The 13095-nt window shown below is 39.5% G+C and overlaps 1 protein-coding gene across 1 annotated transcript in view; it reads right to left on the minus strand.

Moving 5' to 3' along the window:
• Positions 1–13095, minus strand: part of LOC120538842 — a 61697-nt gene that overhangs the window by 1375 nt on the left and 47227 nt on the right. Inside the window, exons 15-16 of the mRNA XM_039768389.1 lie at positions 12923–13059; positions 5887–6012 (exon numbers count right to left, since the gene is read on the minus strand). Coding sequence (XP_039624323.1) covers positions 5887–6012; positions 12923–13059 — 263 coding nt within the window. The remainder of the gene's footprint in view (positions 1–5886; positions 6013–12922; positions 13060–13095) is intronic.

Consider the following 13095-nt stretch of genomic DNA (forward strand, 5'->3'; position numbering starts at 1 on the left):
TCAGTCATTTTCTAAAATGACAAGGATGGCAATTGCCATGAACTATTACTAACCCTCCACTATTCTCTTCTTGATTATTCTGCTCTGGTACTTGGTGCCACTGCTACACTGTGAAACTGGCACTCCAGCCTATAGCAGGGGTCCTCAATCACGGTCCGGGAGAGCCGCAGTGGCTGCAGGTTTTTGCTCCAACCCAGTTGCTTAATAAAAAGCACTTATTGCTAAAGTAACACTTCTGCTTCACTTTAGTGATTTTGAGCCCTTATTGCTTAATTTTGTCTTAAACAGCTATTTTAATTGCTCCTTATTATCAATAACATGCAAATGACGAGAGAGCAGCATTTCTCCATTTAGCTTATTTACATTTACACCTGTGTGTATTTATCTGCACTATTGGGTTTAATACCTGGAAGAAAAATGGAGAAAAAAAGTGAAGGACTGAGAATTACTCGTCCATTTTAGCCTTCAAATCATTTGCATGACAGAAAGGGAAAGAAAATCTAGGATATGAGAATGACCTGACATAGCAGAGTTAATTTAATTTCATAGCTTGTTAGTGCTTTATTGGCAAGACTTGCTTTCTAATTAAGCAACCAGGTCAGAACAAAAACCTGCAGCCACTGCGGCTCTCCAGGACTGGGATTGACACCCGAGATAATGGCAGCCATTGGGACATAAAATGACAGACACTTCTCCTTACATCGTCCATCAATGCCCAAGACTGAGTAGGCACCAAGTTGGCCTAGCCCATCAGCACTGTGACTTGTCTATTATAACCAATGGTTGGATCATGTTGGTGCCTATCCCAGCTAGCATAGGGCACAAGACAGGAACAAACCCTAGACAAGGTGCCAGTCCATCACAGGGTGAACCCACACAGACACCGGGAGAACATACACACACCATACAGGGAGAACCCAGGACACAAACCCAGGTCTCCTTAATGCGAGGCAACAGTATGGCCAGTGTGCCACTCTATCACCCTTATAGCATAAGACTTTAAAAGTATATTTCAATGACCATGAAAAAATTTACTGTTAATGCATCATAGCTATAAATTTGTGCAAAGGCTCCGAGCTTGTACGAGAGTGCTGTACAAAAATAAATCAAATGATCAATAAAGTCATTATTTCTTCATACATCTTGAACATAATTCTAACACTTAACAGGCTTAGAAATTGTTGCAGTTTCAAGTAAAAGGTTTTACATTTACTTTATTTGGCATTGCAACTTAGATGCACACTTGTTTACAACCTTTACCATTAAATACTTCATTTACAGGTTGAGCAAATCTTTGCAAACAATTAAAATATGAACTATTAATCTCAATAACAAAGTATTAAATATGCATACATTTCACTTTTAATCTATTTGACTTATACTGGCAAATTGTCATTTAAGAATTAGTGACATCAAGAAAGATGCCACTTTCTCCAAGTAAGTGATAGTAATTTCCTTCATCCCTTAAACTTCAAAGCCAGCACTAAACAAAATTTAATGGGGTTTGTGAAGGACAATTTATTGCAGCGTGTGGAGGCATGACTCAGACCAGTTTGGCAATGGTATTTCTGTGTAGGACATTCTAGAAATTCATCGCTCCAAGAACTGCTTAGACTGGAGGGCGAGTGAGAAAGGTAGTTTGTACACCCATTGGTCAGAAGTATGGCTGTTTGATTTAGGACCAGTGTTACAACATCACAACTGGTTTATGATTGGTGAGAAGAATGGTAGGTGGTGTCTGTTCTCCCTCTCCCCTCCCACCATCTGGCCATGAAAAGAACACCCCCTCAATTTTTCCATGATTTAAAAAAAAAAAAAAACAAAAAAAAAAAAAAAAACACACACTTTGTCATGGAGCCTGTTTCATTTCCCAAACCCAAGACCATGGGGTAGCAAAGAAAGTTGGACTGAAGATAAGCAGAGTGGCACCTGTGGCCACATAATGCTTTGCTACCTACACTCACTTTATTTTGCTTAATAGTTTGAGCCTAACAAAATTATACCATTATAGCCTATTATCTGTAATAGTTGCACTTTCAATTAATCTGTCTTCCTATTTGTTCTATTGCTCTATGTTGCTGTCTAAAGACCTTGCCTTTATATGTTGCACTACCTTTTTAGATCAAAATATCTCCAACAAATTCTCTATTATATTAAAAAAAATCCTGAGACTAGAGACCAAGCGAGCTTTAAGTCCCGCAAGACGAAAGGTTTGGCCATGAGATTTTTTTCAAGTCACGCCCATCTCGCAACCATATTCAACCATCCACACGGTCCTCATTTGTGTGAATGCTTTTAACACAGTGAGGAAACATTAGGAGCTTAGAGAGCAGGAACTAAGTTCAATTAGACATATCCAAATCTTATTGAATTTCATAACGAAGGGATAACAGAAGAAATGAGTACATGGGCAATTCTAGCACTGAGAAACGAAGCCAAACTAACACCAAAAATGTTGATCGGTTGGTTACAAAGCAAATTGGTTAAATGCATATCAATAAACTATGCTGAAACAATTGGTGGCGATTGTGCAGAAGATGAAAACTTAATATCCTGAAGATATCTATAACCATTAATACTGTCTGGTCTTCCACAGCATGAATTACTGTAGAAAGGATGTATCCAAGAAAGGATATGTAGTACATATTCTGCTGATAACATTACACAATATGCCATTCATATTAAAAATGTCAAGTTTCCCGTTAGAATAGCTTTGGCAAAGAATTAAATCTCAGAGAAACATTTGAAAAAGTAAAGTAGATTTGGGAGAAATGAAAATCAAATCAGTTATGTTGTGTTGTCACGATGAAAATCCAAACAGATTCAAAATTCAATATGATAGACAAATTTTATTCAAAAAATGGTTTACTGTAAATTTGTGTGTTAAGGCCAAACAGAACAAAAATTAAACAAATAAGCCAACATGAAACTTTCAAATTTTACCATTTAATATGGCAACTCATTTTAATGCAAAATAGTTCTATTATGCATATGTAACAATTCCCACGAAAACAATCTGTTTAAATCTGCATTTGTACATCTGCATCCCCATATGTGAGCAGCAGAACCTCCGAGGCTAGCGTGTAGCGCAGGCAAAGCAAGCAGGGGGCAAAGCCCCATAGAATTCTATTATGTAGAAAGTGGAAAACAGGATCACCATAGGGACCTATAGGACAAAAGGACTTTAGTTTGCTCTTTGGATATTTTATCTCTCTTAGAAATCTTCAACAAGTGGTGTGCCACTGTAGAGGTAGTGAACTGCACTTTGGAACTGCATTTTGTTTTAACCTCCTGTATAATTTAACATTTATACTGTTGCCGTTACTTCTCCATTACTTCAATTTTTTTCTTGCTGCAAAGTAATACCTGACAAAACTGATATTCCCCAGACTGTTATAGTTTTGGCCACAAGTTTGTGAAGATGACAGTCGGATTCTTGGGTTCATGTTTTAGTTTAAAAATTAAAACAAAAATGTATGGACTTAATTGTAGAATTACATTGGAAGGGTAGTAAGTGAAAACAGTTAGCACAGAGTTGTTGGTTCAAACGTCATTGCCTGCTTAAGATCTCAGGTTCATGGGTAGTTTTCATCCAGTATTCCAGCTTTTGAACCTCCTTAAGAAATGCAAATTAGGTTTAGCAACCTAATCAGGCTCGTCGCTTTTAAACTCCCCTGTAACTGGCTCTAAAGCTTCTTATTTGCAACATTGAATGGCAGTTTATATTGTTGGCGACTTCTCCAGGCTGATGCAACCAGTAAGCATTATTAGAACTTTGCCAACATTCATTCCTGAACTTTGAGCAGCATGGTTAGTTTCCGGCTTGAGAAACTGAGGTTTGAAACACTCCTCAAATACCAACCACAGCTGGTTCTTGCTTTGTACTGGATAATTGTGCAAGATTGTAGCATCCCACCTTTCTAAAATGGATCAGTGGGTTAAAAAAAAAAAAAAAAAAAAAAAGGTAGAGGATTCAGCTCTGCTAATGGATCTTCTAACCAATTATTAATATTGTATGTCTGCTTTTGATTCTGTGCATTTGATCTGCCTACTTGGACAATTTGAAATTAGAGTTCTGAAAACATTTGTGTGGCTAATTTGGTAGTATATGGAAGCTACATTTTACAGAATTTGTCACTTTATGCTCATCAGGACCACAGTCCTTAGTAAGCAGAATCAGGAACCATTCCACTTTATATAAAATGTACAGCAGCTGCAGGCATTAGGGGTAGAAATGGCCATCACCACTTCCACAATTACAAATGTTCAAGGCTCCTTGCAATTAAAACCTGTCACATGTATTGACTTCCATCTCCAGCCTCTACCCAGATAAGTAGTAGAACAAAAAAAAAAAAAAAAAAAATGAAATTTAGCCCAACAGTCTCTATTACCTTTATCAAATGTTAAAGCAGAACCTCTCCAGACTTTTCTTCCAGATTGTTTAAAGACAAAATATTTCAGTTTGAAGCTGTAAAGGAGGGATTAGGCCGGACAGTGAATGTATGCTTAAGGAATCCAGGTAAGTAACTCTACTGCAAGAATACTAAAGACAACCAGCCTTCAAATCACATGTATATAGTCAATGCCTGATACCCCATGTCAACAAATATGCAATTTGCAAATTGTATTTTGCCCACCACCACAGTATTACACAATAGAAGGGAAACCTAATTTCTCAAATCTACTCCATGACACGCCAGTGCATCAGTTAGATTAGTTAGTCGAAGGTCTGAAATGCAGGAGGTGACGTGAACCAAGGAGCAGCATACAGGCTCAGTGGCGAGAGCTGCCGACAAACCCCAGAACCCCTGGTTCAAATCCCACACCTCCACAATGGTGAAGAGATGTCACATTTTACCTACACCGGTGCAGATTCTCTCCTGGTTACTCTTTTTATTAGACACTCTTATCATTCATTGATAGTTCTATTTGGTCTACCAAGTGTGGACATGCACATACAAGACTGTGGATAAGCAGATTGGAAAATGGCAGTTTGAACCTCGAGTGCTGTCAAAAGTTTAATGTGGAGAGGTCAGGAATGCAATGTGCTTCACCTCAGTTTCATTAGGCATTTGGGCTAAATTGATCTGCCGTTTTTAAACAGTAACTGTTAGTTGCAAGGTTGTTGAAGTTGTGGAAGACTGCTGGCTTCCCAGGCCGGTCCGCACCCCCAGGCCGACAGGAGGAGCTCTCCCGACAGCGGGATCGTGCCCCGAGGTCCAGCAGGGCCTTATGGACTCTGTGGTGTTTATACACAGCCCTGCTGGATACCTTGGGGGCCACCAGGAGTCGCTGTGGGGGGGACTTATGGGCTCTGTTGTGCCTTATGACCCGGGAGTACGTCACGGTCACGTGACAGGAAGGTATGGCGTGCTCCCAGGTTGAAGTAATAGACTGATTGCCCTGACCCGGAAGGAATAAGGGACTGTGAACTGCCTCCGGGTCAGTGGCTATAAAAGGACGGTGCCTCAGTCCAGACACTGAGCTGTGCTGGGTGGGAGAGGAGCAAGGTGTCTGGGCGAGGAGGAGAGGTTATTGAGTTTATTTGCTGTGAGATTTATGAGTAGTGTGGGAGGTGCTTGGTGCACTGTGAAAAAAGAAAATAAAAGGGTCGTAGACTTTTACCTGGTGTCTGGAATTCTACCTGAGGGTTCAAGGGTGCACTACTGCCCCCTGCTGCCACAAAGTCCAGAATTCTGTAGCAGAGTCAAGAGGTTTTTTTTTTAGTGGTTTTTGCGATTTGGGCTACCTTAGTAAATTGTGAGCTTTTTGGATAACTCCAAGCTACTATTAATACTTCATTAAATCATGAAAGTTTGTACAATATTCTTTCAAAGCACCAAATATCCAAAAGGAATTAAAATTTCATGAAATTTATTATCTTACAATCTCATTTTCTTTTTCTTTGCATGGCTCATGTCTCGTCTTCACATCACAACGATGGCGATTGACAAACAGATCATCAACTGCAACATTGCCGCAGCACCCTTCGGTGGTCCATTCCAGAATGATCTGCAGAGAACAGGAGGAGACTTAGATTTCTAAAACTTATCCAGTTTTACAGAAAAATGCAGCTTCAGATTTCACTTGTTTGGCTAAGCCCAACCATAAGGCAGTCAAGAGTGAAGGGATATTTTAAAGCCCAGTGGCTGAATGGAAGCCCTCAAAAATCTATCACTTAGGACTAAGCAGTATTGGCATGTCCAAGGACTGCATAAATTGAAGCAGCCAGGACTTGGGCACCCCCATTGGACAGCTTACCATACCCTTTACATGTCTGCTTCGACTTAAGAGCTTCAACAGGTTTCTTTAAAATGTGGTAGAGTGACAAGGTGTCAGCAGTAGCCAGTCTCTTGTCCAGGAGTACCACAGTAGCTGCAAGCCGGCACATTAACCTGTTTAATTAGATGCCAATACTTTAATGAAATAGGCAATTTAAAAATCGGGAACAAATCCATATTCATTTTGCCATGACAAATTCCTAACTGTTTTGAGAGCGAGTGTCTAAAGTGTTCTGTGACCCAAAGTAGGATCTAACTGCCCTACCCATAAAAACCCCCACACTTGGTTTGACAAAATGTCAAGAAGGGAATCTTCATAATTAGCCTGCTAGTTAAGAATGTAATTCAAATAGTCTAACACAAACTTGTATTTAGCCTAATTTTAGCCAAGATGGAAAAACTAATGGAAAGTTTGCGCTATAAAAGTTGGGAATGAAATGAAAGTAGCTTTCTAAAAATCAGATTGTAGAGTCAATCTCTGTAGAGTCAATTGGATGAAGCCCATTTCACAGCAGATCTTAAAACAGTACGAAATTCGGGGACCAAGAATCAAAGTTATTAGAGCAAAGCAGTTTAGTTTTGCAGATCCTCCAACCATTACATATGCATCCATTTTGTTTAGCCCTTTTATAAATATCAGAATAAGGGGAAGCTGGAGCCTATTGTAGCACTAGATAAAAGGTCAACCCAGGCTGGGGCATCGGCACTATGAATTACACAACATTAACATGCCTATCCTGGTCAGGGTGGAAAAATGTCATAACCACTTCAAACGGCAGGGAATGTGGTGCTGGAACCATACCTTGCCAGTGCATTGATGGGCCTACTGTAGTGTACATGCCCACTTGCATGTCAAGTTGAATCATCTGGCATTACAATTGTCAGGGTATGTGGAAGGAATTACAGCATCTGGGGTGGGTGGAGAGAAGGGAATAATCCACAGCCAGATTGGAAGCAGACATTCTGAAACTCGCTTAATCCAATTCAAACCAACCATGTATAGCAGAGCCTTTCCCACAAGTTCTGGATACAAGACTGGAGTAGGAAAGTTTGAGGGTCCACACTGACCTTTTAAAACTAACCTGCAAAAATCCCATATGGATATGGCAAGCAGCAACATGCTACCTACACTCATGATAAAAGGTTCAGAGCAATGCCATAGGGAAATCATTTGGAAAACAAATGAATCAGGAAGGTTCCAGAACACCCTTTACAGTATTAAGATCCAAAAGGTGTGAATGGATAAGTGATGTGTTAAATACCACTAGGCTCTAGATTTGAAAATGACCCTTGCTGCATAAACCAGACAGAGCCAAATGGCTTTGTCAAGAAATTGCTCTATAAAGCAGCACATAAACCAGTAAATTTTACATATACTGGTTCTAAAATAGAAGACCACTTTGCATAAGAGCTGTATGTGTGACAGCAGCTTTATGTACTTCATGAAGCTACCACCTATTAATGGGGAAAGAAGCCTTCAGCCTGCCTGGCCAGGAATTTCATGCCGAGGATGAAACTCTTGTTTAAGATGGAGGGGAAGCGGAGGGTGGGCAGACAAACATTAGTCAGTTACCATTTCAGTCCATTACCAAAGACTTTAAATGCTTAAGAGCACTACTAGACTTCCTAATTATACAGGTTTGTGTAATTTGTCAGTTTGACAGGGACATTTAAATTGGAGAGCTAGATGAAGACAACCCTTTAAATCAAGCAAACTAATAAAGATGGCAAGCTCTTAATTGGCGCTTCAGCAACTTAATGGGTCACTCACTGAGAAACTTGAATGAGATGTAATTCAAGTGCTCATACTTGACTGCCCCATCCATTATTACACAAATTCTCAAGCCAGTTAAGGCCATTTGAGATCTCTGAAGCCAGAGTCAGACTGGAGAGTACTGGGAACAAGGCACAGGTCAGTCTTCACATGGTAACACACACAGTTTGTTTAAAGTCAATGTTTACCCCAATGCAACATATGGGGGAAGTTTTTGGAGATAGTCTGGAATGTCTATGTCCCTCAAATACTGCAAAGCATTCCTTGGCATTAAATGAAGTGAAACCATTGACTAATTTTCCTAAAGGAATCTGAAATAAAAAGGCCAACACCTCACAGGCTGTTCAATAGGATAACCCTGTTTGACTCGCCCAGCCAAGTACACTTCATGCAAATATTTTGGCAAGGGAGCATCCAGTTGATGGAAGGCAACCTGGGGAAAAATTTAGCATTTTCTTATGTTTAGAATAAAATCTGCTGGTTTTCACACTAACCTGCTTTTGGTGGGACAAGCTGCAGAACTGGGTGAACATTTGGAAAAAGAAAGGTGCAACATACAGGAGAAAGGAAAGTCATTTATAAAAGAATATGGAAGAAACTATTTTACACATAGCAACCACTGAAAGGATTTGGGTTTTTCTTGACAATTCTCATCTTAAAGTGCAGATGCTAAAAAAGGCAAATTAAATCTTTGGTTATATCAAACTGATGAATACAAAAAAAAAAGGTGATGTTCAGACTTATAATACACTAGTGAGACCACATGTGGAGCAGTGTGCAGAATCCTGGTTACCGCATCAACAAAAAAAAGCCCAATCCACCCCACAACTCATTGCAGCACTTGAAGCTGTGCTAAGAGGACCCAAGGATGTTATACTCCAGACTCCGAATTAAACCAGTTTAGTCTCAAGCAGAGCAGACAGATGACCTGGATTAGGGCCTTAAAATCCTTAAAGGAAATCTGCACAACTTTAAAACTGAATCATGTACTTGAGGAAATCTGTGGAAACTAAGCAGGCTGCAGCCAAGAAGCACTTTACACGTTAAGCTACCAAAGAAAACCGTTAAAAGGTTCAGTTTCTGCCTTAAGTGTCTAGAGGAGATATTGCAACAGCAAATTGAATGGTTGCCTCTTGCATGGCAAACTTAGCCAGTTAATTTTCTTTTTTTTTTTGGGGGAAGAGTGCACTATTTTCAGAAATAAAACCAAATTCATACATTTGTCTCATGCAAGAAACTTATAAATTGGTATCTTATTTCAAGCATCCAGGAGTAAAACTTACTTTTCAGCTCTAATTGACTGAGCTTCTTGATTTATACTTATCAGGATTTTGCAACAGTGGCGCAGTGGGTAGCGCTGCTGCCTCGCAGCAAGGAGACTTGGGTTCGCTTCCCGGGACCTCCCTGCATGGAGTTCGCATGTTCCCCCTCGTGTCTGTGTGGATTTCCTCTGGGTATTCCAGTTTCCTCCCACAGTCCAAAGACATGCAGGTTAGGTGCACTGGTGATTCTGAACTGTCCTTGGCATGTGCGCACTACTGTGGACTGGCGCCCTGCCTGGCATTTGTTTCCTGCCTTGCACCTTGTGTTGGCTGGGATTGGCTCCAGCAGACCCCAAAGTGACCATATAGTTAGCAAAATTTATTATCCAACCCGCAATATTCTATTAACAGCTTAGTAAATGTCACCAAATCATTCCTTTGATTAGCTCTCCACATTGTGCATTATATATCTCCATGTTAACATTCATTCTGTTTCTAGTAGAATTAGCTTCCTGTTTAGAGATTCAATTTGAAAGATTTAACTATAAATTTTGAAAAGGATTTAAAAACCCCAGCAAGAATATATAAAGCTACAAGACAGTTATTATGCCAAGGCTAACAACCAAGGGCTAAATCCCCAGGGACAGGATTGGGACACAAAGCTTTGCTAAGGCCTATGAGCAGAGTAATTTCTTCAATAATTGCAATGCAAAAGTTCAACATGCTCAACCCCTGTCCAGTAGGAAAATGTAAATGGAATTACAGTGGCTTAGCATTTTAAAGTGTGAAAACCAGTAAGATCACCAATAAATGCAAAAACCCAAATATGACATCTACTGAAATTGGCCAAAACTGAGGTGTGATCACATTTGGAGCCCAGAGTCTACTTATTCTTCACATGCACTTTAAATGATCCTTTCAAGTGTGTTTAAGACAGACACTAAGTAATGCTTGCTTAAAACTGCCAAACAATAAGACTGCAAGTATCCATTCCGAATAAAAAGATGATAATTCAAGAAAGCTATTTGGAAACTTTAGTCCATATTTTAGGTGTCAAAGCTCAATGTCTAAATAGCTCAATTGACAAACATATCGTCCTTGCAACTACTAGAGTGATTTTGAAAACAAATTTTAGCACAGTTGTAATGTGATTTCTGCATGTTCTCACAACCCTCGATGCTTCAAGAAGGGCTGTGTTAAAGGTTTTGCCGACATGCTGTATATGGTGAAGGCACTTCATGAATGCACTCGACATAACTAAGCAGGGAAGATAGAAAACCACATGTAATGTTTGAACAGAAAATGACCAGTTTTATTCATCATCCAAGTAACTCAAGGTTGATTAACCCAAACGCTAGGACTGAATGACAATTTAGTTGTGCCTGAATAGGTTTACATCGTTTGTAAAGTGCAGATTTGCTACTCTCCAGGACAGAATAGTGTATTAAATCATTGAAGATGAAAATTAGAATTACTAGATTATACACAAATTCAAACAGCAATGTTCTCAGGATTAAGATAACCAATTAGGAAATAAAAGGTTTGCTTTAGCATTCAGTTGAAAACATAAGACAGGGCACCCCGAAGAAAAATTGCATGTTTAGAGCCAACCATATAGCATCATATGTACAGCACATCCATGATAAATTTAATAAGCAAGGCTCACATTAACATTTAAAACTTAAATTACAAAAGTATGCAAATACCTTTGCTATAACAGGATGAGACGTGTAAATATCAAACTAATGAAATTCAGAAAAAAACGCTTTGTAGGCCAGGACAAGTGTTCATAAAACAAATACCTTTAACATGTAACAAAATGTAAGTTTCAGTATAATTTGACCAAAAATAGCCACCAATCACAAATAGTATGTGAAAATATTATGCCAAGCCTACACTTTCACCAAGTTTCAGGAAATTTTAAACAAGCAGTCTTGTTAGAATGAAAAAGTGACAGTCTGTCGGGAAATCTCCGGTCTCTGACGGTCTTTGCGAGAGTGTTGGTGCAACATCATACCTAGAGCTAAATTCTGGGCCAGTGCCCCCCCACGTCTGCATGACTAGTTGTCTAATACTGTACTGTTAGCGTTTCATAGCATTTCTCAAAGGTTTTGCAATGAACAAAAAAGTGAGAAACTGCATCAGTTTACACCGAGAGAAACAATCCTGGAACAGATTCCGAGTGGAAAGAGTCGAAAGAATTTGGAATTGTACATCAGAGCGGTCAGTTTGTTTGGGCATTGGGACCTGCACCCAAAAAAAGTGTGTTTGAAAATGAAGGTTGGATGCAAGTTTTTAGAGAAAAATTTTGTAGTTTAAGCACCTTTTTATACAGGAATTGTCAAGCTTGTTGGTTACAAGAGAGAGACACACACAAGAGTCCTGGTTGGGTATTAAATGTTGTAAACATCATGCAACATCTATGTGGTAAGCCCGATACTACAGAGGGCAACCAAATTGTTTGGTCTTTTATTTACCAGACACAGCAGAGTGCCACTGCTGTTAGAAGGCAAATCACCGGCAGCCCAGGTCACAGCAGTATACTTGTTTTGCTATAATGGGAATAGTATTAAATGATGAAAAATAATTTTTGTCCCATGAATTTCATTACAGTGGGATTCCACCTGTAGAAATAAAATTTTTCATGTTGGTCTATGTATTGTAATTGTGACAACATAGAAAATGTTTGCATAGCATAACATTTGGGTGCTTTCTGGAACTTGAACAGAAGACACTCCGACTTTCAGATCATTTGAATTTGCTTTAAAAAAGAGACAGATCGCTTTAAGTTTTCTAATTACAATGAGTGAGATGACAGATTTGCTCAGACGTGAAGGCAGACACACAGAAGCTCTGCCGTTTCATTTGTGCAGAGTACGGAGGATACAACTGCACTTAAAGCACACATCATGTGAAATTAACTTCAAGATAAATCTGAAGCTGTAAACTAACCTGTAACTGAAATCAAAATATTTAAAGAAAGTGACATGCAGAGTTGCATTGTGCAAGAAAATTGGTATTCATTGATCCAGCCAAGCTCTAAACCTGCTTAACTGGGGTGGGGGCAGCTGGAGCCCATCCCAGCAAGCAACGGGCACATGCAGGAAGAACCTCTGGATAGGGTGCAGAGCAAAGAGAGTGTCAATTTAGTACCATCAGTTCACCAAAATTGCAGGCCTTTGGACAAGGGGAGTAAATTGGAGCAAACCAAGATGGACTCCGATGCAAAGATGCAGGGAGAACATAAGATCTGACCCTTAGACTCCTTTCTATGACCGTGTAGCAATACCATTGAATTACTGAGCTGTATTCATTGATTAACAGTGGCCTTTAAATTGAGGGGAAAATGCCTTGACTTTAGTAACCGTGCATTGATTTGGAAGTCCCAGGCAACCCCTTACTTCAAGGTGAAGGATTTGCAGTTTTGGACTGTTCATAAGAGCAATCTTTGTCCTCAACTACACTTTAAATTAGGATATTTAAAAAAAAATTAATCTTGATCTTTTGCTACCAAGGTGTTATAAAAAGGCAAACTGCTCTTGCAGAGATGCTACATTCATCTACTGTAGGATATTAAACCTTATTCCCACAAGCCACCTTCTCACCTGGAAAACTTCATGGGGCTGAATGAACAAATCCAGTTCTGCCAAATACCACTTCCGACTGTTGCTGCCCTTTGAGACCCACACTTTGTTCCAGGTGTCTGGGGATTTTGCATACTGGATATACACATTAAGTGACCCTAAATACAATGGATAAGCAGTCATAGGGAATGAAT

The sequence above is a fragment of the Polypterus senegalus genome, chromosome 11 (assembly GCF_016835505.1).
Source record: "Polypterus senegalus isolate Bchr_013 chromosome 11, ASM1683550v1, whole genome shotgun sequence".
NCBI classification, from domain to species: domain Eukaryota; kingdom Metazoa; phylum Chordata; class Cladistia; order Polypteriformes; family Polypteridae; genus Polypterus; species Polypterus senegalus.